At 41.3% G+C, this 26,593-nt stretch overlaps 3 protein-coding genes across 5 annotated transcripts in view; 1 reads left to right on the top strand and 2 right to left on the bottom strand.

Annotated features, from left to right (window-relative positions):
- Positions 1-12,174, bottom strand: part of ncoa2 (nuclear receptor coactivator 2) — a 57,062-nt gene extending 44,888 nt beyond the window's left edge. For 2 of the 3 annotated variants that reach the window (XM_068581505.1, XM_068581507.1), the window contains exon 1: positions 11,839-11,952. The gene's annotated coding sequence lies outside the window, so the exon portion shown is untranslated. Of the gene's footprint in view, positions 1-11,838; positions 11,953-12,088 lie in introns of those variants that run through there. The other variant, XM_068581506.1, reaches the window with a different exon arrangement.
- A 1,203-nt stretch (positions 12,175-13,377) lies between these two features.
- Positions 13,378-20,625, bottom strand: tram1 (translocation associated membrane protein 1). Its single transcript, XM_068582248.1, has 11 exons — positions 20,323-20,625; positions 18,791-18,854; positions 17,270-17,388; positions 17,069-17,185; positions 16,911-16,969; positions 16,655-16,739; positions 16,407-16,477; positions 16,147-16,251; positions 15,894-16,037; positions 15,129-15,280; positions 13,378-14,958 (listed from the first exon to the last, which is right to left on the bottom strand). The coding sequence occupies exons 1-11, from the start codon at positions 20,443-20,445 to the stop codon at positions 14,888-14,890; spliced, it is 1,110 nt and encodes a 369-aa protein (XP_068438349.1). The 5' UTR covers positions 20,446-20,625; the 3' UTR covers positions 13,378-14,887.
- A 2,674-nt stretch (positions 20,626-23,299) lies between these two features.
- Positions 23,300-24,767, top strand: xkr9 (XK, Kell blood group complex subunit-related family, member 9). Its single transcript, XM_068582302.1, has 3 exons — positions 23,300-23,616; positions 23,845-24,059; positions 24,136-24,767. The coding sequence occupies exons 1-3, from the start codon at positions 23,300-23,302 to the stop codon at positions 24,765-24,767; spliced, it is 1,164 nt and encodes a 387-aa protein (XP_068438403.1).
- Positions 24,768-26,593: the final 1,826 nt, after the last annotated feature.

The raw sequence follows: 26,593 nt of genomic DNA, 5'->3' as shown, positions 1-26,593 counted from the left end.
TTCTTTCGACAGCAGCAGACGAGGTGAAATAAGGCCTCAAGCCAAACTGTGGGTGTATATGTAACACCTTTCTCCCAGAGTTGGCAATGGACTCTATCGGAGTGAAAGGCTTTGTCAACCAGGCTGAGCTAACAATGCTAAAGATCCAGCTAATAATGTTGAGATGGCACAAAGGGTAGATAGTTCATGTGCTAGAAATTGACCATAATGGCCGGGTCACCAGAAGGCTAAACACCAATGGAGCCGCAACGTGGTGCCTTTTGAGTGGCTAATGGCCTTCAATTCAATAAGAATCAAGGCTGATGTCTATCCTAATGAAAACACCCGGCTGTTTAGCTCTAGTTACACCAAATGCTGGTCAAGACCGCCATCCTAACCAATACTCAATTGATTTTGATTCATATAAGAGCAACTGTGACGTATGGTAAATCACATAATTATTCTGCTAAACAAAGATTTGCTTAAAGTATACATGTTTCGCAAAAAAACAGCCTCACAGCCTTTAGGTTAGGAAGTATTGTGTTATAAGCAGCGGGTTTAAACCGATGGACTTGCTGAAACAATCTAAAAACGTACAGCCTCAGTTGTGTGGTGGGAAGCCCAAGAACAAGGCACTTCATAACCAGACGTGTCAGTGGTGATGCTCAATAGCAAAAGAAGAGGAATGTGGCTGTACAGGTTTCACTGGGGAGGTGTTTAACTGTACAGCTTTAACGCACAGCAACAATACGCATGATTAGAAACACATTTATATATGGAAGTTTTATTTTTACAAAATTTCTTTGAGATGTGAAGGGAAAAAAACACTACCTACTCTCTTAACTTTTCGGTTTATCTTTTTGTGACCTTATATTTTACCAATACATCCTCCCTGGCACTATATTGTAACCCGAAATGTAAGCATTGTCATAAAGGATGTTAATGATTAAATATTCAACCGCCGTTAGGAATCTCAACCGATTAGTGCCATCAGCTAAACAAACAATGTAATTTTTAATTTTTTAAGCTGAGCAAAAGAACATAAAAGAAATGACTGGTCACTAAAATGAGAATAGCAGGTTCATCTTAAAAGGTCAGCCCACTTTTAATGTGCCTGGGCCGCTGTAGTTCTAGCGTGGGGATAACCCTGTGTACTTCAACTGGTGGCCAGCGAGACATTGAAATTGTCTCAGGGTCTTGATGCAAGTTGGAGCATTTATTCACCGACTAATAAACTGTACACAAATTGCACTGTTATGTTCATTGTGTCAAACATTACTGCTGACTTCATACTCATTGTCTCACACACACTTTCTCTGTCAACCAGAAAGTCGCTATAAATGGTTCCAATACACTGGTGGAAATCCTGACAGTATGCCAGACCCACACACACCTGACAACCTCGCAGCTAAGCTAATTGATGTTGTGGGGAATTACAGGGAAAGACATAGTGGCTGCCAAACGTATACAAAACAATATGTAGAGTTCCCAGCTACATTTTTATATAGTTAAACGGTATATAAAAATGTGTCGTTCTTTTCCGGGTTGTGGTCACTTAGCGTAAAGGAACTATTCCTCCAGCTTTTGAACTCATATTAATACCACATGAATAAACTTGAACTCATGAAGCCAATAAAAAACATAATTGTATTCTTGTTAAAAGTAAATTAAAAGCATTCTGTAGTAAACAAGTCCAAAATGAACAAATCACATAAACTAAAAATGTAAATTTGAATATCTTCTTTCACCATTAATGTAAAGAGGGCTTTTACAGATCTGTACTATTTTGACTAAAAATCCTTTAGTCTTGGTGACATCAACATATACAGATATCTTTACATAAAAAAACATTACACTGATTGTAATGGTCTGCTCCGATGCAGATGCAACCCTGTGTCAGGTGTCGTCACACCTGTTGCTCAGAGAACATCCAGTTCCTTCAGCTGCGACCTCAGAGACAGAACACACGAGGACTTACCAAAATGAGATTGACGAGTTGCGTTTAAAGAAAGGAGAGGCGTAACGACAAGAGAAAGTGAATGCATGTAGTGACCAGCTCAAAGAGATAGAGAGTGAGAAGGGGAGTGGGCAGAATGATCAATCTGTGTACACAGGATGCTTTTAAGATTTGCTCATCTTGTGACTCATCTGCATGTCAAACGAATATCTATTGTGCCCGTGTAAGTGTGTGTCCACCATCTTTTACTCCGGGGCACAGTTTGTATGGAATTAGTTCCCGTGGAGGCCTGAGGCTAGACAGTGAAGGCAGACTCGGGATAAGGAGGTGCCATGTTAACAGGGTGGGGAGGGGAAGAGGAGGTCAGCTGACACAACTATGTCACTTTATCAGCTAAAGACTGAGACAATGTGACAGGCCAATGCTCAGACTCACTGCAAACGCACATACAGTGCCCTACGAATCCGCAAAACACAACTAGATAAAAGTAGATCAAATCAGCGTTAATGAAGGAAGCAAGTGGATAGGAACGAGAAAGAAGTTCATGGTGTTCGTCTGCTTATTGAACCAGCGTGTCAAAAGGGTAATAATCTGTCAAGGACGTTTCAGGGGATGACTTTAAAGCCCAGCATTACCTGATTAAGAGCACTGCGACTCTGACAGTAGAACATGTAATTGGACCAGACAGAGCAAAGAGTAAAGTGAAGCAGCCTTCACTCCATTTCAGTCCGCCCGCTTAAGCGCTCGATGACAACCGGGTCAGGCACACCCTACAACGATGGCTATTTAACCTCTACTTAGAAAAGGCTACTAATAATAGCTAAAATTGTGCTAAATTTAAATAATCGGTATGAGTTTTTTGTGAAGTAACTGATAATAACGACTCCCACACAGTCTCCAGAATACGGTGCTGTACAAATGAGAAGCACGCTGCCCTGCTTCCATCTTATCTCGCCACTGACCACTGACGAAACCCTGCCAGGTCAAACCGGAGTCTGGTCTTCGTGTCAGACACATATCTTACTGGGTGTCCTGCTTGTCATGTACATCTCCTACATTATGGGATAGCAGCCTTGCCGGCCAAACAGCTACTCATTGAAGTCCAGCCAGCTACATAATAATAATTTTAGATTTTTATAAAAAGTTTTGATGAACTTGCGATTCGCAATGTGTATTTAACGACCACAGGTTTATAACAATTCTGAAATGATAAAGTAATGTGCGCATCTGTCATGCTCAATATGAATGTGTGTCGCACGCTGAGATGACAGGGTGTGTCGAGTTGTTGTCAGTGTTTTGCAAACAACTTGGCAGCAACTTGGGAATTGCAGAGTAAGCATTAAAAACTATACTCAGGGCTACATTTCCGTATACACACCAAACAGATATTTATGGGCTGAATGAATGAATACATGATCCTTCTTTCCATGCGCTTTTTACAGTCAACTTTAAGACGCATTTCTCGCACACATAAACAGGAAACTCTGTCAAAGTAGTAGGCCTACGCCATAAGAGGAAAATATAGACCGTGCCCCATACTGTTGTTTTACCAATTAAAAAATGTCAGAGGACACGATTGTACTTTTTGCAATTGACAAACTATACAAACTAATGTCAGATGGCCCAAATAATTTGAAGAATAAAATATGATGTAATGGAATGTCCTGCAGTACTATGATCAATGGTGATTGTGAAGCTAAGAATAATGAAGACGTTGTGTTGATTTAGCAGATTCACATGACTTCAGTAAAGGGATTCACATTTTTTGTTATTCGGATTTTTGACAGACTATAAATAATTTTTATTAAAAAACAAAAAAACAGGCTTGGAATTATGTTCCCCTTCATTATTACTTAGTGCATTCATTTTTTTAATTAAACAATACATAAAACATCACCGTGGTATGTGTTGATAAACCTTAGAGCCAAACTTCCAGCAATAATAAAAAAGGTTTAAGGAATTTCTTCAGTCAGGAATAGACATGGTTTTAAATATCCATTGCTATTAACGGATTGTGTGGGCTAAAACGCACAAGAAGCCTAATTTTCCTTTTTTTATAATACAATACATATTCCATAACATGGAACAGTGGTGACATTATAATGTGCTAGAGGCTCGCCTCACCACCCACCAAGCTGCATACTTTTTTTTCCCACTGGGTGACTAATCCATATCCTTGTGGAAAGCCGTGGTATAGAAGCAAAAACCACACACTACATGTGCAAGAGATGCAACGTATAAGGGAGCAGTTTGATTTAAATGTGTAACTAAAATGGACGACGCGCTGGGGCCAGCTCGCTCTCTGGCGATGTTTGTGTGAGCTTTGCATTTGCACATTTACTCTACGCTTGAGGATGCAACTCTGCCATGGCAGGTGTATTCCTCAGGACCAAGGGACCGCAGCACCGTGTGTGGAGTTGTTTCGGAATTGGTTCATAATAAAATCAGAGGCCGACCGACCCCTCACATGACTGACAGTTCCCCAACCAGTGTTGGGCAACTTACCAACAACTGGTTATATATTGTCTAAATATGAATGATGACCAAATAAAAGGTAAGATTGATAAACAAGTGTGACATCTGAAACAAGTTAATTGCTTATTTTCTACTGAGGCTTTTGTAGCAGGAGCATCAGTGTAACATCATGGCTCTGTCTCAACCGTGTAAGCTCTTATCCAATGACTGCCTTTGTTATGCACTCCACTGCCAGATGAGCTGGGAGGCGGTTTTGTTTTGACGGCCCGCGTCAGGTGCCAAAACCACAAATCTCTGTAGTAAAGGCATGAATGGAAGTATGTTGACATGCAAACAAACACATTGCACACACTCCATCCGAGAGAAGTATTGTTAATTTGGTCGTTATGTTATTAATTAGTTATGCACAGTTTCAGTTCTTGAATATATAAATGACCTATTATGTTCTATTAACAAATTCAAATTAAAAGAAAGGGAAAAGGTTAAGCATACCTTCTAAAACCTCCACGCCAGAACTAAATGTCTTACTGTGTTAACAAAGATCAAAATGGCCTTACTAACAGTTACCATTGTTACCTATGTGATAAAAAGAGCTTGCCTTTTAGTGTAGCGGGTGAGTTTATGACATCTCAATTTCTAAAACACATGTCGTGCATGTCCTTTGCTTAGACAAGGTGGAAAAATGCTTCCCCCTCTTATCCCACATTAAAGACTTGCTGAATTTTATCCACTTATAATCATTGCATAAAAGCTAAATGACAATGACATATTTAACATTCTAGCAGGTAGTGTCTGTTCAGTCTTCAGTCTATGCTATGCAATTCTACTGTTATCCAAAAAAACGATGACAAAGCCATGTTGTTGCATTTGGGTGCATTTCTCTATCTGGTCACAGCACTGAACCTTCATGTTTGCTTGACCTAAGCGCCTCAAACTCATAATCTAAAATAAAAGTAATAATTCAGCCTGGGTTCTGTACAAATGGATCTCAGCAGGAACAATCGAAATTCAGTCACCCTCCCTGGTCATGCCCAAACAATAACCCACCTGGCGTCAACTCGTAATCACCCCCTCTCTCATTTACAGAAAACCTTTACATATAATTTGTATCGCTACTAATACCTAGTATTTTATGATTAGTCACAAGGATTAATTGAGAAACCTATTGTTAGAAAATAACGACCGCATGTCCGTCAAGTAACTTCATGGAGAGCTGATTTACACGCACACCATATCACATACACGTACACCATTTCACCTATTCATGCTGATCGTTTCACTCGCCATTTGTGGTTAATTGTGAGAGTTAACGGGGCGTGATATGAGGCTCATGAACCTGTGCGGCATTTTATGCTCTCGTCATTAATAAAAGGAAAACAAGTACTCCGGTTGATAGGGCTGTGCTTAATCTAGTCATAATGTTAACGTACGGCGCTCCAGAACTGTACAGTATGGATGGGCAACACAGGTCAGCTAAGGAGATTCCCTACAAAGAAAAAGGGAAAGATAACGCAAGCAAAACCATATTGTAGGTCACTAAGGGAACACTGCTGAGTCAGCAGCCAACGAAAAACAGAGATGGCGAAAGAGAGGTAGAGAGGGGGAGAGGAATCATGCTGGTCGGAGTTTGACCCTCACAATGTGTACAGAAAGGAAAGGCCTAAAACTGAATCCCTGCATTCCTCTGGTTTATTACAAGTGAGTGAGAAATGCTGCTGCTCTGCACATGTCATTCCATACCACCGTTGCCAGGCCTGCGATGGTGTCGTTTACCTCCATTCAAGGATATGATGGTGCACCCGATTTTCACAGGGGCAGATTCACACTGCATATTTTTTGGATCGACCACCCACCCAACTCCACCAGGCAGCTTGTTCAATTCAAGTTCTCTCTCTCTTGGTGCCAAGGATTCCACCCTGGGCAGTGGGAAAGATGCCAACCACATGCTAGCACCCAGTGCCACAAACACATTGTGGCACTGGGAGGAGAAAGCAATTCACCCACTCGCACAAATTAAGACCTCAAACCACACTCCCTAACCTCTATGTACAACTCTGTCCTGTCAAGGAATCAATTAAGGGGATCAACTCTTGCACCTTTAGGCTCTACCTTTATCATTCTATGAGGAGACGAGGCATTGTTATGCCCTTCCATGAAGCCCTGTATTAGCTTTATGTTTAAATAAGTACTTTTAAAATAATTGTATTCCTACAATCAGATCAATAATTACCATGGAAAGCATGAATACAAATGAGGTGCCTATTTGAAAAATAGTAAGTTATTAGATCCACCTTTTTGGACAACTAAGCGATCCCAGACTCATAACGAAAGGGAAAACAGCTGCAGAAGCATTGTCACATAGTCATGTGACCTCTGCTGTCTCCTCTGCTCAAGCCAAACTGGCTGAGGGCACCTTCTTTTGCAATGAGCAGTAGACACCACAATATCATCTAGCTTGGGAAGATCAATATGCACTTCGCTGAAGCTGACCTACATAAGTGGAGGAGTGCGGACTGTTGAAATCATTGGATTGCCTGTGAGCCTAAAGATCCTTGGAGCCCCGGTGGAGTCTCCATGGGAGCTGAGCGTGTTGCAGCCCGTGGTGTGATGTTACAAATCTCAGTTTTTAAAAACATTACACGTTAGAATATCCTTCTAACACAAAGCGACTGCCACAGAGAATTACTCCACCTGGAAAATGATCACATACAAGCCAAGGACACTTCACCAGGGCATTTGTTTGCCAATATTGAGCCTAAATGTCCCTGAATAATTATTATTGAAAGGCTGACTCAACGATGGCCATTCACTGTAAATTGGACATCTTGATTGCCAATCACTGGGTGGAAACTAAAAGGTGCAAGTTAGTCGAGAGAAAATGTGGGCTCAATTTTATCAGCAAACTGTGATGTCACGAGAATCCCTCCAGTTCATCCAGAGCAAACCCGGTACATTTGTGTATATCTGACAACACTTCTTTTTTGTTATAACTCCTTAATGAAGAGCACTGTACTTGGATGATTTCAGTTCTGCGGTTAAACCCAAAAAGATCCCGTGCAGGATGCAGTTATTAAGACAAGACCTACTCTTAGCTCGAGGGGGAAAGCTGGTTTGAGGTCAGCCAAACAACACAATGACAACACGCCTTGAAGCAGCAAGGGAGTAAATAATCTGACTCCTCCTCTTCCATGTCGAAGCCCTTTCAGCTCTCCATCAACCATCTCTGCCTCGCTTCTGACGTCTCTCCTCTCACCGTTTCCCCTGCTCGCTCTCTATATCTCTCTCCCTCCCTATGCTGTAAAAACCTGGCCATTTCCCCACAGCTCATCCCTCACGCCCACCCAGGACCTGTCACACTGCTGTTTCCATGACAACACTAACGCAGAGACAGCAGGGTGAGATGCCCAGTGAGACAAGGCTAACAGATACCAGGGGAAGTGGTGCATCATGTCAAGAATACACTGTGGTCCTTACGGCATGTGATGGACAGATAACACGACGTAGTCTGATCTGTAACAGCTAAGCTTGACGAGAAGCCTTTGTGCATTTGTCTTTTCGCGCAGTCTTCCATTTCGCTGTCTTTTAAATTAGAAAAATAGACTAAGAAGATAGTGGTTTCTCCCAAAAAGCAAAACAAACCTTACAGTTTTTCCTAACGTGCGTTCTTTGGGTGGTATTTGCAGATTTGAGCACGGGGAGAAATACTTTGCAACATCCGTATGAAAGCCAAGATTCCTGCCAGCTCTGGATGTTGTCATCTGACACTGCTGTTAAAAAGGAGCCCAGGGGTCCACACATTAAAGCGCCTGTATGAGACAGAGGGGTATGGTGTTGTTCAGGAGCTGGACGCACTAAGCGGCAGAGACAGGGATGTCATTTTCCAGCCTGGTTCAAATGAGTCAACTAAATGTTGTTTGCTATGAGAAATGTGTGGAAACAAGAGGAGCCGAAGTAATTAACGAGTAAAAGTACATTTTTTTAAAAAGGGATTCATGTCGAACTGAAATGGACGTGTTCTTTAGATTAGTTATGTGTCATACATTTATAAACTTCAGCACTAACATCAGTATTTCTTGAGTGCTTCTTAGATTGAGATTTATCTTCTAAATAAGTATTTTAATACAAATATTCAAATAATGAGGCCCATTAGTGTGTTTAGAACTGCAAATCATGATTATACACAGTCTAAGCCCCAAAGATATTATACTATGCTAGAAGACAAGATGCAAAAGATTTGAGCCTACAAACAGAAAATCTAACATTTTAGCTTCAAATTTTACATGAGCAATTTATTGATTTTCATAATTGTTGCACAATATTTTTTTACTGAAAGACTAATCGATAAACTGACGAATCATTCCAGCAGTGCACAAGATTAAATATCTAGGAGAGTTTTTAATTCTTCTAAAACTGCTAATTCCAGTGGGGATAAATTAAATACATTGTTGATGAACGCTTAATGCTTCAATAACAACTGACCAGAATTACCAGGGGTCGTTGTGTGATTTAGGCATCCATCCCAACATCTTTGTGATGTAGTTCATTGACACAAAATCTGCATTTTAATTGAATTTACTGACTAAATCGATATAGATTACTAAACCATAAATAACTAACGCATATTGGCATTATAATAATGCTGTTTTGAGACTACTAATTTTGCACACAAAGTTCAAAGTGTCAAACAGTATAAACGGCAAGTATGATTCTCACTACAGTCGCCCCTCGAAACATAAATTAAAACAATATATATTGAGCTGTACGTTCACAGACAACATTAGAAATAACAATACTTCCTAAGAAAGCCACCACACAGGGCTCAAGGTGATTATCCATTTATGTCAAGTCTATTGGGCTGGACAAAGGCTGATTAAATTGATCTTTTAAATAATCTGTGTTTAGTGTAAGCACTGTCTTATAGCTACACATATAGCTACACATACAAAAAGTCTGCATCTATGACTGTCCAACAAATACAAAAACGTGATTTAACTTTACATTAGTGGGTCTGCAATAATAATAAAACTCATTAGCGGACTATCATATTAGGCCAACAGTGACAGTCAACAACCCAAGAACTGGCAGCGCATGCTACAGAACAAGGGTCAAATGATTACAGTATCACTCAGGTGACGCAACAAAGCAAGCCTATCACAGGGCAAAAGTCAGCGATCACAAGATGGGAGGATTGTCTCCAATTGCAATAGAAAACACTTTGCTTTGTTTTATGGACTTGTCAACTACCAAAAAGAGCAAATATCCCACGACAATACAGCAAGATGGGGCTGTGTGAGGGAAATTGCTGGGCTGAGTGAGTGGAGCCCAGGCCGATAGAAAACAACTGAAGAGCACGAGAACAAGACATTAATGTAGAAATTGCTTCCAAACCATGTGACCCGCTGGGAATTACTCTCTCACACCTGTTGCTATTGCTGTATGATACAATGGGTTAAGGCAGAGAAATACTTCTCGGTAACGCACATTACACTAACTGTGCCAAGTCAGTGTGAAAAACCTCCAGTCGATTATCCCTGTATAAACATCTACATACTTGCATACACGCTTGAATGAATTCCTGAATTGTCATCATCCAAACAGTCGTTCTATTGTACCGTTTCGTTGAAATGACAAAACAATTTTTTCTGTGAACCACCCAAGGGCAAAAGCCCTGTTATATGAATCTTGACAGCGACTAGTGTACTTAGAGTGAAGCTAAAACATACAACAAGAGTAATACTACATGCACTGTACACACATACTGATGGAATGCATGCTCTCATCTGTGTAGGGCTGCATTCTTTGCAAGCAGGGGAGGGTTGTCACAGGCGCCATACACATGCACCGTGACCTCACCTAACACTTTCAAAATTCAAAGATTGGTCTGCTGTGGGAAAAAAATGTACTTCTTGTCTTGTTCTGTCAAGACAAGGACAAACTCTTCAGCCAATATGTACACCAAAAGAAAGAGAGGGTAAAGAGGGAATTCTCTTTCACTGCAACATACAGAGTCCCGGCCGAGAACCAACACGTTTCCACTGCAGCTCTGAAGTTGCAGCCAAACTGCAGCTCGACAACATATCACATTAAAGCTCACATCAGTGATGTGACACCAGTGCTGCTGTGCACCATCAGGTGGGCAGAGTGATGCAACAGAAACTGCTCAACTGGTTCCACAAGATGCGTTCCTTCAGCATTACTGAGAGGAGCGCTGACAATCACTGACATGGCACAAGCTGTCTGTCGGTTTAGTCCCGAATCAGTCAAGCACGAGAGCCCGTAAAAAGGAGTGCACGGGCACAACAAAGCAACACACAAGTCAAAACTCTCGGTGGCGTCCCGTCCCCCCATACACACTACATGGGCCATTTTTTTCCCAGAGAGCACCTTCTGCATTTAATTAAAAATCCTGCCTCCATGTACATCTCCACAGTAACGTCCGCGTGAGCGCCACGCAATTTGCGTTGCCAGCAGATTGCGTTGAACACATAATTAGAAGTCGGATGACGTATTTGGAACGCAACAACAAACGAACGCACCGTTCTCCTCTTCTAAGCTCGAGCGCGGAGCGACACTTCGGGGAGGGTTGGGGGGTCCCCTCGTTTCTCGAGTACACGGACGAACTTTTCTGAATACTTTGTCAAAATGTTTAAAGCCAACAGTTACCGGTTAAAAGTGACAACGCTTTGGCTGCTCCACAGCCTGGTCGTGGAGCACCTCGACGATGCGTAGTAACGCAAGCCAAACACAAGAGAAGCATTAGTTCAGCAAAAACAAAAAATGAGAATGGTCCCTGCTGAAGAAATTTAGGCATTTCACCTAACTTACCTAACGTAGCAAGTCATTGCTACAGCACAGTGGCATGGTTAATACCACAACAAACTGGGTTCGCTGCCCGCTCAACCGCACGCGGGTCAGAACCGTCCGGAACCCGCTCGCGTCCTATTCTGACAACGACCTGCGAGCAGCCAGACTAGCCTGCGGCTCCGCAGCTAGCATGCTAACTACGTTCCTGCCTTACTGGCGAACTTCGTCCGGTGTTGTGAACACGGTCACCCGCTCACTCAGCACAAAAAAAAACACACAACACAAAACAACGATATATGAAAGTGTTGTGCACGCAACATTTATTGTATTTTACATCAAATGTAAACGTCGGTGTCACCGCGAATTAAAAAAAGCGGCTGACAAACATTTGGAATAAGTCGCTCGCCTGATCGAGTTTGCTGCAGAAAACACTATTGACACAGGCAGCGGGCTTAGCCAAGGAGCTAACGCTTTGCTAACAAGCTAACGCCGAAGCGAGAGCCTGTGCCAGACAGACACACAACCGAGATTGAAGACCTCGCACTGGATCCCTTTTTTTTCTCCACACCGAAAACACCGCGTCCCGTCGCGGCAAACGAGCGCCGACACGTGCGGCTACTTACGATTTAACACTTTCAGTTGCGTCCTCGTTGTTAAATTCCGTTTATCAGACGCCGCTCTGACCTTCGCGGTAGTGAAACAACATTTCTGCTGGCTAACTGTGCCGCCATGTTACTCCTGCTGTGCAAACCAATGCTGAGTGTTTATCTGGCTGGTAGCTGCTATCCTCCCCCACACCAAACCACATCACGGGGCTCCAGCAGTATCAACTCAGCGCCGTCGGATTCGTACGCAACCCCAACACCGATTTACCTGTTTAGAGGATGACACGATTCTTTATATTTTGATCGAAGGGCATTCATTTGCTGACATTTAGTCTGAAAATAAAAACAACACTGACAGTTACTTAAAGCCCCCACAGTGTCACGACTGCCAGCAGCTAATGTTTGAATGTATGTGGTTTAAGAGGTGGGGAAACTATGACACCCCCAATCTCAACTCAAATTTGACAATAGTGAAAAAGGTTTTATATGTTACACCAATACTTATACACTAATGCAAGTACTGTTTAACAACATTTTTAAGATGTATACCTATGATAAAATAAAAATGATTGAAAACAGAAGACAGTTGAAGTTTCTGTTAACAATATATGTAGAAGTACAATTTCTATTTAATTAATTTCATTTCAAGATAGATACATTGTAACTAAATGGTAACAAGATGATAATTAAAAATATATGTGCAAAGTCTTTTTTCAGCAAAGACTGTGTAGCTATGTTATTTATTTTACAAAACGTATTGCAACACAAACGGCACGCTAACATGTCAAGCTTTAGAAGTATTACAAATAAGTGTGTCCTAGTTTATGTACCTTGATTTACTGTGTGGTCAACTATCCATAGATCAAACAGACAAGGAGGCGTGTTCTCTGAATTAAAACGTGTGCAACACTGCCACCAAGTGGCGGATAGGTGAAACATCAACAGAGTGGTTTCTACACGACGATACGAACAAGAGTGGACTCTGTACATAAACTCCACGTTGACACGTAACCACACAACAACATTTGTGTAGGTTTTTCTCGCAGTTGCTGCTTGTGTTTGTTTACCGAAGGGCATGGTGTGTTCAGAACAGTGCTAAAATACATATTTATGTGCACAATATTGAATGAGATGGCTTTAGAACACCATTCACACCTACATGTTGGGTAATCTACACCGTGACTGACACGATAACTGAAATAGCAGTTTAAATAAAATATTTTAGAGTTCCTAAAAAATGTCTCCAAGTTTGCAGTTTGGGAACCAATGCATTGATAATATAATTGATGAATAATTACGACACCTACCCTGTTATTATGTTTTCATCACTTTGAGTCTTTTTCTATTGGTTTCTATTAGCACAAAAATGTGAACAGGAAACGCTACTTTTATTCTGTGCACACAACATCCATTGCATTTCTGTTGGTCTGTTGCTTTTTGTGAATAATTATTTTTTATGCAAATTCAGGGACTGAGCATTATACACTGTATGGATGGGGAAGCCCTACTCATGCAAATCTGGGTTTCATGAATCAAAGAAAAAGACAGTTGTTTCTTTCAATAAACATTTTTATTCCTTTGTAAGATAGATAAACAATCAGGACAAGCAGAGAAACCCAAATACACTTCTGATATACTGCTGGAGAACATGACTTACTGTGTACCTAAAATCAGTTGATGGTTTTATTCTTTCAAATAAACAAGTGTTATCTAGGCGATTGATTCTTGCAATACAGTTGAGTGCCCTCCATAGATTTTGTAAATTCATTTCATGGCATGTAAGTGACAGGCATATATCAACAGTCAATTAAGTTCATTTGGCACATGTTTGTAGAGGATGGAGGATGGAGGGGGGCAAAAGAGCCAACCAAATAGGTTTTTCTCTAACTTGATCGGTGCTTTAACAAATAATTCTGAACTGTTTTTTTTTTTTTTTTTTTTAACTTTAAGCAATAATATGCAGGGACAAACAAATAGAATGAACCGATTCCACTTAAACAGCGAATGATTATGGACCATACAAGACAGTGATTCAATCAAACTAACTAAAGGGATGTTTTGCCTGATTTTACAACATTTTCTCATGTCACTCAAAACTAAAACACAGTGTGTTCAATTAATGACAGTGTTATAGGCAGAACGGCAATAGAGTGAGCATCATTTCATGGCAAGGGATATGTTTATTTGTAACTAAAAGCTGCTCTGACCTAAGATAAGTAATTGCTACATCAGGTTACTACATCTTTAGTGGCAGTTTTGCACTATACATAACTGTGAATCTACATATAGTAGGACAGGAAGATGGCGCCTGTTTTCCTGGGATGCTTTTATGCACTCTTCCATCCATGAGTGGATATTGGAAATCCTCTACTTTTCTTTCCATCTTAATGTCTGTTGGCCAGTGACACAGTGAAAACATTGTAACAGTGTCCTGCTGTGTGAGTCTGAACAGTCTGTGGTGTGAACCCAGAGATTATAACAGGACTGTACGCAACCTTCACTGATGCAAAAGAAAATAAGAGATATTATTAGGAAATTCTTACAAAAAATGGTTTACAAATATCCCACCAAAGAAGGACAGAAGTCAGTGGCAAAGAAGAGGAGCTGCTAGCACTTATAAATACAAGAAAAAAGGGAAATAAATCACAAGCTGGAATACACATTTTGGAGGAGAAAAAAAAAGCATGACATAACCTGACTTGGGAGAAACATTAAACACTGAAGGCATCATTCCTGAATTTTTATACACCTTGTACAAAACAATCTGTATCAATAGGCACTTCTTAAATAAGGTCTTTTTTTCATAGTTTGTTTGGGAATTTGTTTTGTTTTTATTCGAGGTGGCACAGCAGAGCAATGATTCTTAAATCAAGGCGTGCTGGACGACTGCCGACAAGAAAAGCTAAATGCATTCTGGCTCTTGAAGTCCAGCTGGGAGGTCAGTCCTTTGTGGGAGCTGAAGATGCATATTGTGGGCAAGGCGCTGGAGGGACTGTTGGTCAGATGCAGCCACGAAAGCGCGGGCTGCGATGGTTCTTTGGGAAGGACGTGATAGAGGGGAATGTATTTATGAAGACTTCTCTTTTCTTGCTCTTGGTGAATCGCCTACGTGAGAGCTCACTCCATTTACTCCATTGGCTGAAAACAAAGAAAACACACCCACATTAGTTTCATTATATTAATTACTTAGTTAAGTGCATGTGTAAACATTATGCGTATAATAATAAAAAAATGTATATTATCTAATGTGCAGAAAAACACATTTACAACCATGTGAATGAGCCCCATGCTTTGTGCTCCTTGCTCACCTTTGTCTTTCTTTGATTTGCTCTTGGAAGGAACTGGTTTCTTTTTCAAAGTCTGGACTTGAGCATGCTCTCTCCACCGACGCAGCTGGAAGTTGATAAATTTCCACATCATGAAGGCCTGAGTGAGGCAGATGGTAGCCAGGACAGTCATCCTAAAAGAGTCAGTACATCAAAAAGGTTAATGAAGAAGCGCCATGTGACACGTTGATACTGCTAAAAATCTGATGCACATTTTGACCTCTCGCCAGTCCTAGTCTAAAATATTGGTCCACCCTCGGATACTCTGTAACATCCAGAGCAGTTCATTATGCAGGGGTAATGTTCAGTGATATACTTCTTGATTTCCTACAATCCTGAGAACTCAATAACTCATTTCATTCTAATTTAAGCTAATGGGTAAACTACTCTCTTCCTCTACAATGGAGCCCTTCCTGTACAATTGTTGGACCTCAGTATTACACTGAGTGTATAAATAAGCCTTTGTTCCTTTACTCTAAGTGGCCAAGCTGATGTTGATGGATTTACCCCATGAGTTAGAAAATATCAAGAAAATGGACAAAATGTTCCTTCACAAGCAGCAACTGAAGTAATGCAACATATATATTTAGGAGTGGATTTTTTTTGTGGCTTAATGAATATTGAATTAAAAAAAGACAACTGCTTGGAGATTTTAAGATCAGAAATAAGTCAGCAGCTTCAGTTAGCAGTTTTAAAAATATTTTTTGGGAAAAAAATAGTCCCATTTCTCCTGTCAGACTCACTTACCGAACAAAAATAACATTAAAGTTCCCTGCAGCCAAATCAAAGCCTTGATTCTCAGAGTTGGCGAGGCCAAAGCCCACGGTGAGGACGGATAAGGACAGGGTGAGCAGTCGCCCAAGGACAAACAAGACGGCCCATATGGTGAAACTGGAAGACAAAAGGAGGACTTGTCACCACCAGCAATCCTTAACTGGTAAAACTTCCAAAGACTATCGCGTACTGGTTAGAGAACAATATTCGGAACATGAGAACTCACCCGGTTTGTCGGTTCTCGTTGCTGAAGTAGATCAGTCGGGAAACGTGGAAGAGAAGCTCGACGAAGTAGTGCAACACCAGCAGGACCAGACCCAGACGGTGGAGACTGAAAGACACACGACTCCCCGTTATTACAACAACCGACAGGAACAACACAGGAGGGGGCTCATGAGACACCACTATAACTTTAACAGTGTATACAACACAGGAGAAATACAACATGTTTAACACAATCACTTATTCCAAAGCGGAAGTTCTTACTTCAGGAAGTAAGCGCCTGCGATGTGAACCAGGTACAGGAAGATGTACACAAGTTGGCGTGGAATATCCTCCTAAACAGTAAACACAAAAGGATGGGAGGCCAAGAGCGGTAAATATTTACTCTGCATGTGGAATCAAGCAAGGAGAGTATGACTCTTTGAAACAATGCAACATAACCAAGGAAGTCCGACAGGAAGTAGTCAGAGGGTCCCAACAGACCCTGCGGTATGTCATGATGCCATACAAACCTTTTTTGTCTTTTGGAAATACAGTTCTGGCAGAGCGTGTAACCAGTAGGCCAGCTGACTGATAAAGAAGAATTTCAACTGGAATCTGAGGGAAAACAGATAAAGTTTGATATAATTCAGAGCCATACTTGAAGATCTTACAGAATGACCAATAAAGTGAGACACAACAGTGTTTTTCTAGTCTATTTAAACCACAAAGAAAAAACAAAAAGTATCTCTAAAATGCACATGGCCTCCACACATCAACGTTACGTACGGCATCAGTGTATGGGGATAACCTTCCCACAGAGTGACTGGATTGGACAGGAGGTTTTCCTACAAAACAAAGAGCCGTTTACGTTACAATCATGGACATTTTTGGAAGGGTAAAACATGTTTAGCTAAGAACGACGACATCTTAGCTACTGCACGTACAGAAAGCAGGAGGCTGGCGCCCCAGCCAAAGGAGAATAAGTAGAAGGCGCTGAGCTGGCCCGACTCATTGAACTTGCTGTGCTTGGTTTTGGAGAAGTGCTTCTTCCTGTTGATTTTCTGCAAAGATGAACAATACATTTTTTTTAAAAAATGCAGAACTAAAAATGCAAGTCTGCGTAATCAACCTTGTGTCTCACTTACATCCAGCACATACTCCTGGATAATGGCATGCATGATGATGGCCACCAGCATGTAGAAGAAGGTGGTGGCCAAGTCCTTGATGCCATGATGGAAGTGGTTCACGGGCGTCTCCTCTGGGCCTGCAGAAGGACGCAGAAAGGTCAGACAGAGTGATTACAATGAGCAGGACACAAGAAAAATAAAACTTTTATCTGGCAATAGGCCACATTCAGCAGGCGATTTACAAACACATTTCCTCCTATTTCCGTAACGCTTTTTTTTCTTGCTTTAGATGCTAAAAAGAAAAAAAGCTTCTTCTTCTGACCGCCGTTTTCTTTTGGTGCCATCATTCAAATTCTTGGACATGCGCCATAGTATTTTCACACAGCATCTGCCCTTATCTTTAGGGGGTGTTGTGCTAGTAATAAACAAGAGGCCACGGGCAACCAGTTTATGATCAAGTGAGATTTATTAAATCAACACACCTGGGTAAAAGCATTTGAATGGTTAGGAACGTTTGGTGTATCTTTTTCGCTTAAAAAATATTAGAAGAATGTTGCTGCATGAGGCCCGATGTGTTTCACTAACATACAAAATGTCAGATGAAGCCTGCTCATCCTGAATATGAACTGTCGAGCCATTTTAATTAAATGTAATCAAGTGATTCCCATGTTTAATAAACTTAATTCCTGAGATGATGCATTTGGATTAGTGAGTCACAATATTACACCCCTTTGACATTCACCGTCTCAGCACAATAACACAACACGTACATAACACAACACATACGAACATAACATGCATATTATCTATACAGCCTACGGCCTGCCATCTGTGAAACACTGCGAGTAATGTGATGAGTTGTAGCACAGAGATACACAACACAGGAACAGAGCTCCCTGCAAACAGTCTGAGCAAGCAGAGGCAGTGCTCGTGGTTTTTGCAACCATGTAACGGAATCAGTCCAAAGTCAGCTCAGACAAAAGAAAATTAGACACAGTGCTGTTACAGAATGTTTCACGACAGAGAGATTTAGCTGCCAGTTATTTGTCTAATTAGATAGAGGCTGTAAATGAGTTACAGAGAGAGGTACGAACTCAGATAAGAACTGAATCACAAGCTGGCAGCCTGCGAACCTGCAGCCTGTACCACAGAGTATGACTAAGCTCTGTGGTTGTACATTCCTTCAACCGTATTTGATGTTGGCAACGAAATTGTTAACCTTGAAAGGAGCAGAACTTGAATGGAGAGGCCTATATTACACCTTAGCCCAATTCACCCGGCACAACCTTGCCACAAGAGAACTTTATAAATCAGGCAGACTAAATTTAGCTCCAAAGGGGGGGGAAAGGAGCTCTCAAATGGGTTTGTGTAAAGCTGCGCAAGAACCACTCTAGAATCTAAATGAGAGGCTTCCAGCAGGGCGACTCTGAGAAGAAAAAAAAAACTGCATGGTATGTTGAAGACAAATCATGCAGTATCAATTGTATCACATCTGCTCCCAACAATTATCTTGTGCTCTCAATTTAACCATTAACTTACCATTAGTTGATATGGTGACATTGTACTGGATAGTTATGAATAGCACTGCAAACTTTGAGGTGACCTGTAGATGGAGAAAACAAAAAGTATTAGGAATGCAGGCTTGTACACGTGCACACGTACACTTGTTCTGGGAGATGACGAAGGGTTCCATGCGTTTACGCACTAAAACTTGGAGCAACATCAAGGATTCCCTGCAGGACCAATACGGAAGTGACTGTAACAGTGACTCAGAGGAATAATGAAGTTTCAGTGACACGTTGGTTTTAATATCAGAGACATTTTGGCAATCTACTATGGCAATTTTAAGACTCGCGAGGCCAAATGGGAACTGTGCGATACTGCTGCGATAACAGAAAATGGGGGTGATAGAGCTTTACCGACTACTCATGGAGAATAATTTAAATATGTTAACTTAAATAGTCCCTTTTATACAAGTGTGTGATGGGCAATTCAAAACGATCCAACGAAGTATTGTTGTCTTTCCGAGAAGCAAACAAAGCCAAATAATAAGGTTACAACGGGAAGTTGCTTCGTCGTCCTTCACAACAAAAGAGCAAGTGGACGACACGATTCAAATTAAACACAAGGGAGAAGCAGTCACTGTTGAATTAAAGGGCCATAAACAGCAAACGGTTCCTAAAACGTCAACGCTGTCATTACGATACAACGTACACGTTGCAACAGCTGTTGCAAAAAAAGGAGATTTTACTTTGGAGGACGAAAACCGGAAGTAGTCGACACTCCCGTAGACTCGACACTAATGGCGCCGCTTTTCACCGAAGATGAAACATGATTGAAATGGACCATGAATTTGAGCGAAAAGTCGAGCAGCGTGCAGCTACCGGGTCGGTCGGTCAGTGTGACCGGGTCCCGGCCGGTCGACCCGACCGACTCGAGTCAGACTTGAAATGCTGTTCGCTTCCAAACTTTCGGTGCGAGCGGGTTTGTGTGATGACAGCCCTCTTCTAGTCGTTGTGTGATTGCCACGTAACACGTCTACGCATAAACCAGCCAAGTCGGGGAGCGCTGGTGCGATTACTGCAGCCACCAATGCAACGTTGCAAGTCTACAACAAGCGGAGACGTTTCCATAAACAAAATGGAAGATACATCCAAGAATTACACATGAAAAAAACTTTGTTTGTTTTATTTAACGATCAAACGTCGGGGGCCTGCAGACGATCGATTTGAAATATCGATTTCAACATGGGAAGCAGCCAGATGGACAGTGGATTCTAATGCACACGTCGCTTTAATAACGACACAACAAAACCCGCAGTACATAATAATGAAAATCTACTCCGAATACATTAGTAATCTCGTGGGTTTAACGCAAAAGCGAGGCCACCGGTGCAGCGAAAACTTTCGATCAGGGGAGGAAGTAGTTTGAAGAATAGATCAGACAGCCATGTCACTTTCCAGGAGAACAGATGGGGAGCAATTCGGCATCCTGGCTCGCAGTGGTCCGTTCACTCAGCAGCGAGCTGTGACCCACGACCCAAACCCATTCAACATGTGGACGGGACTTACCTCAAACATCAGCCCCAGAAGGAACACCATAGCAAGGCAGGAAACAATATCTGCATGGTTCTGGATGACAAACTCATGGCTCAGCATCGGCGGATTCTTGTTGGTCTTCTTTCGGATCCCCATGTCGACACTCTTCGGCACCACTTTTGCTCGACGCTGTGCAGATGGAGTCGGTTTTTCAATCAGCTACTATTATTATTATTATTATCCGCATGTACGAGGACGCTCAATGCTCCCTCTTGCTTCCTACACACGACGGGCCAGGCAGAAATTGAATGGCGTGTCACTCTTCTGCTAGTGGGAGGGTCGAGCCGCTGAGTCTGACCAACGAGACTCTTTTACGCACAGGAGAGAAACAGCTGGGGCTCACGATCGCTCCCTAGAGGCCTGGAGTATAAGAGGCTATGTTATCAACACATTGCCTGTACAGACATATTTTGTCCCACTTATTTCTGACAATACTTTTTTATTGTTGTTGAGTTACTGGTCGAAGTGGTAGTATTATATTGTATGATATATATGATATATATACATATATACATATACTGGTCGAAGTGGTAGTATTATATTGCATGATATATATGATATATATATATATATACATATATATATATATATATATATATATATATATATATATATATATATATATTATATATATGTATGTGCGTGTGTGTGTGTGTGTGTGTGTGTGTGTGTGTGTGTGTGTGTGAATATACAATGTATGTAAATATGTATATATGTAAATATGTAAAGCGAGATTACCTCTGCTATGTCCATGTGTATGTCCTTGAGATTTTACTGTACAATTTTGGAGAAAAGTGACTTCAAAGTCAGCTTTAATGACATAATGATATGCATAATATCACAATTTCCAATATTCAAACTGCTATAAAAACAGATCCCTAAACTTGTAAAGTGAAGTTACAATGCAGCCCTGTTCAGGCTGACTTCTGCCATGCACATCTGTATGGCCTTGGTTTTTACTGTACAGTTTTGGAGGAAGGTGACTTCAAAGTCAGCGTCAATGACATAATGATATTCATAATGTCACAATTTCCAATATTCAAAGGGCTATACAATCAGATCCTTAAACTTGTAAAGTGAAGTTACAATGCAGCTTTGTTCAAGCTGACCTCTGCTATGTCCATGTGTATGTCCTTGAGATTGTCCTGTACAGTTTTGGAGAAAAGTGACTTCAAAATCAGCTACAATGTAATAATGATATTCATCATTTCACAATATTCAAACAGCTATAAAGCAGATCCTTAAACTTGTAATAAGGCCTTGTAGTAAAGCAAGTAAAGCCTGAACAAGACTGCCTTGTAATTTTACCTTCCAAATTTAAGTAAAAAAACTGTACAGTAAAATATCATGAACATACATGTGGAAGTAGCAGAGCTCAGCTTAAACAAGACTACATTGTAATTTTACTTTACAAATGTAAGGATCTGTTTTTATAGCAGTTTGAATATTGGAAATTGTGACATTATGAATATCATTGTCATTGAAGCTGAATTTGAAGAAGACTGCATTGTACTTTGAATTTACAAGTTTAAGGATATGCCCATACCATAATACCTTGAATAGAGGTGCATTCAGAATTCCAATTGAGGCTCACTCGGCGGACGTGGACTTACTTGCCCGCGGTGGCCAAATAAGGTAGTCGCAGTGTCAGTATTTCATGTTTATTTTGTGTTACTATGTGTTTTGGAAATACGATGTGCATTACAGTGTTCCATACCCTGGATAAATAAAGATTGTCTCGCCCTTAGTGTAAGGGCTTAGTGTTTACTGGAAAACCGTGTACAATGTGTTCACAGCAATCAAAGGATACTCCTGTCTTGGGAGATTAGGCAATACGTCTGGGTTTACTTTGGCATTTCATCACTGACTGGCTGCAATTCAAGCCATCAAATATGTCTTCAAGTTTAAAGGACAACAGATTGAGACAGAGAAGTTGAAGCGGGAAGTGTTATCCAGTCATATACACACACACACACACACACACACACACACACACACACACACACACACACACACACACACACACACACACACGCCCTACACGCAAACAGTATCTATTATGTCATTTTTTCCGGTTTGACTATATCAGCCCAGAGGGTTGTCGCGAAGGTGGAGCTTGTCGACTCACAAGTTTCAAGGAAAGAGAAAGAGACCGACTGTTGAAGTTTTGGGCACTGCTCAAGCACACAGCTGTCTGTCATAGGAAAAAGAATACAGGTAAGTTGAATTGATTGTGACATGAATTAATAATTGTGATATTAATATATTGAAATACAAGGAATTAAATCAAGTTTGGCTTTATTTTATTGAGGTGAAGATAATTGAATGAATATGAATCCTTTTTTTAAAATTAGTTTTTTATTGTATTACGGTATCACCTTTTATTAAACAGTTTAATATCATATTGAGATGTTAAGATTTTACGGAAGTTCCAAAAGAAGTTACTCTGTTATTGAGAAAACATGCTTTAAAATGCATTCAAGTGTAAAACATAAAAACAGTAAATCTTAGAAAAGACTTCAGAATGAACATCATATATCTTTTTATTGGTCCTGCTGATGACATCATTGATTATTTTCTTATCATGTTTGTAAGTATGCCATTAAGCAGGACCCAGGAATAACATGTTTATGACCCAGGTCAAAGAGCAGCAGACTACAGTCACGTTGCATTTCACCACTGTCATAAGATTTGTGGTAAATCTGCACAAGATTTAAACCAAACATATGCGCGTGATAAGCACTCTGTCTTTTTCATGTTGCTCATTGTTTTTCATCACATAGTAATGCTTTTACAGATTGACCAAAAATGCCACTTGAACTGCTGACGTCCATTACCAAACGTCCACAGCAGCTTCTCTTCAGAAACTTCGAAGCAGAACTGAGCCAACGTCATTTCTACCTTCATCGTGGAGCAAAGCGTTGCATTGAATTTCTCAACTGACAACAAAATGCTTCCATCAGACATTAAATACACCAAAGTGCGATGGTTACTGACCATTGCTGGACTGCTCTTGTACGTGGTGGACATTTGGACGGACATCCAACTGGCAGGGAAGTATTTTCAAGAGAGTCATTTTGTGTGGGGTGGCCTGACCCTCCTGTTTGTGCTTGTTGGGCTGCTGGTGACGCAGATCTTCAGCCATACCTGGTTCATGGACGACATGACCGATGTCCTGATTAACTCTGAGGGAAAACTAACCATATCGGGCTTGTCCAAAGGCAGACTTGTTGTCCTGCACCTTATTGGCATGGGCATCTTCACCAGGTAGGACTTTGATAAGAGTGTATAACTGTATTAAAAGATAAGCTGCTCCCATGGAGTACATGCATGTTGTGACTCAAAATGAGTGGTATGTAAAGCACGTACAATGTTTCAGCGCAAACTGGAATAGCCACATATCAGCTGCAGTGCATTGTAGAATGTGAATCATTCTCACAAATGCGTTGCATGTTGGCAACAACGCGTCTGACTTTGCATGTGCTTGGCCCGTAGGTATTACCAATTGCTGAAAAAGAGCTTCAAAGTGATTTGGAAATCGACACATTCCTACACAGTGGATGAGAGGAGAGATGTGCACCACAATTTGTTTTGCATGGCTACAGATCTGAGCATGCTCAAACTGTTTGAGACTTTCCTGGAGAGTGTGCCGCAACTTCTTCTGCAGCTATACATAGTGCTGGGCCACAGGGATTGCTCAGTCTTGCAGTGTAAGTAGAGGCAGAAAGTGACATATTTCGGGAATTTAGTGTGTCATCATGTAATGCATTTGTCCATTTCTCTCAGATCTCTCCATGGCGTTCTCCTTCTTTAACATTGCCTGGGCCCTGGTGGACTATCGCCGTTGCCTGCGCAGATCCCTCCCCCACATCAAGGAGATGCCCTCTGGCCTCCCCACAGCAATCTACCTCCTCTACAAGCTCTGCACCATCACCAGTCACATCCTCAGCTACACCCTCCTCCTCATATTAAGCCCCTACAGCACAGCAGCCCTCACCGTCCTCTGGCTGCTGGGGACGACTTGGACACATGTACTTCAGACTAACTTCTGCTCATCAGGAATGCTTGAGCTTCTGTACCGAGCCGTCATTGGGGTCATCCTCACGTTCACCTTTTTCAACGTGAAAGGACAGGACACCAAGGTCGCCATGATCATCTACTACTTGTTCTATACTTTCGTAAACGTTTCGGCTCCTTTACTGCTGGCTTTGCTGAAGCCAGAGTTGCAGACAGCCACGTTTTTTCTGATAGTCGGTGGTTTAATCTTTGTTGGATCAGTGGTGGGCTTGGTGTTCCTCGTGCTGTACTACCGCTTCCTGCATCCCAGAGAGAAGTTGCGTCAGGCAGACGAGGTGGACGGCCTGGGGAAGGAAACGCACGCCACAAGAAGAATACAAAATTTTTTACAGCCTGGATAATCTATTTCTGGGTGTGGACTTGCAGAGAAAAGGATTGTTGTGAATCTGAAACTACTGAACAATTTCATGAAGAAAAGAAAAGCTTGTTTACAGAGACGTCATCTTATTGCTCGCTATTCACAGTTATCTTACCGTACTCTGAGGAAAGTTTTACATTTTATTTATTATTGTTGTAGTCATCTTGTTAATTCAATATTTATTCTCATTAGAAATAATGTATTTGTAATAACCCTTATGGACTGCAGTGTCTACTTGAATATTATATAACCACTTTGATCACTGCAACCAAGACTGCCCCATTGTAATAAAATATAAAAATGATGTTATTATACTTGCAATCTCTTTTCTCCCCAGTTCTTCCCCCATACTTTCTATAGAGGTTGTGTTTGTTTTGTAATATCACCTCACATGATAATATCCGCCTCAGCAGGATCCTATTTGTTGTTCGTGGAGAGACTTAAGTCTGTAAAACACAGGAAAAACACCAGAGGGCACTATGGTCTAAGTTGATTTTTCTCCGTGAGGTCCTACACCGCTGGATCCAAATCACCAAAAAACCTCATACTTTCAGTCAGGAAACATACAATAATAATAACAATAATTCATGATTTTTCTAGTCACATTTATGTCTTCTCCCTTAATATTTCAAGTGCCCAGTCGGCTGTGGTCTCACGATGCTTGAGTGATTTTTTTGTTCATCTTGAGAATCTAAACAATTGTATGATTTCCGCCATACCATAATTATTTGGTCCTTTGTTTGAAGTTGCATGTTAATTGCTTTTGACCCGGAGTGCCCTTCATTTTTGTTCTTTTCACCCACAAAATACTTAATTGATCCCAATCATTAAAAACTCAAAGGTGGCCACTAAACATGCCCTCTCCTCAGAAATGATGAACAGAGACGTCATGGATGAGCTAACTCGAAATAACAACAAACCAGTGCTAATTTTGTTTTGACTACCAGGAAAATAATGTGTGAGTCAAAGCCGGAGAGCTGAGGACGCTGTTTCCTCCTGGCCGGGGCAGGGGGCGGGCCCAGTGTGAGCTCACCTGGGAGGAACGCTGGCAGACCGCAGGGTCCAGAGAGCACCATGCTTGTTGGCTTTTTAAATAAACGCCCCCCCCCCCCCCTCCCCTCGTCTCCCAACCCCCAACCCCCTCTTCCTTTCTTTAATTCAGCCAAACTCAGAGCTTTTTGACTTGTTTATTTCAAGGGGCCACTTTAACTTTCATCTGTCAGTTGTGCTCTGTCAGACACACTCCATAAAATGACAAATTTAAGTGAGGAACTTGTGTTGGGGAGGAAATGAATCACTGCCAGCTAGTTACCACACAGAACTCAGTTTTACTGTGGAGCTGCAGACTCGAAATCTGGACTCTTATTTCTGAAAGTTTTTTTTTTTATCTGTGTTTATTTAGAGAAAGCAAAGCTACTTGTCCTACATAACGTGCCTTAAAGTAAATGCAATTCTAATGTAGAGTAAATGCATATAATCTCGATAGCAGGCCTTTGGAACCAAAAGGAGGATATTGCACCACTGCACCTGTAGGCAGGACACATCATTAGGGAGAAAATAAAGTGACTTCATCCTTTGCATTTTCGATGATGGATGATGCCCTCTCTCCCTTCCACTGTATATTTCCTTGGGTTTAGTGGACTAATGCGACGTAAACCTGCCAAAGGGCCTTTTATTGGGAGAAGATGCATGTGTCCTGGGCTGGAGTCCTAAGCAGTCTGTCCCTTTCTGTCTTCCTTTGCTTTCTTTGAGCTGCACATACTTTTGGCTGTGACTCACCACGCATAGCACTGCCAGGGAGCAGTCACA

Source organism: Clinocottus analis, unplaced genomic scaffold, assembly GCF_023055335.1.
Source record: "Clinocottus analis isolate CAN_PGR_092001 unplaced genomic scaffold, fCliAna1.0.p SCAF_18, whole genome shotgun sequence".
Lineage (NCBI taxonomy): Eukaryota > Metazoa > Chordata > Actinopteri > Perciformes > Cottidae > Clinocottus > Clinocottus analis.
This window is presented reverse-complemented; position numbering and strand designations above follow the sequence as displayed.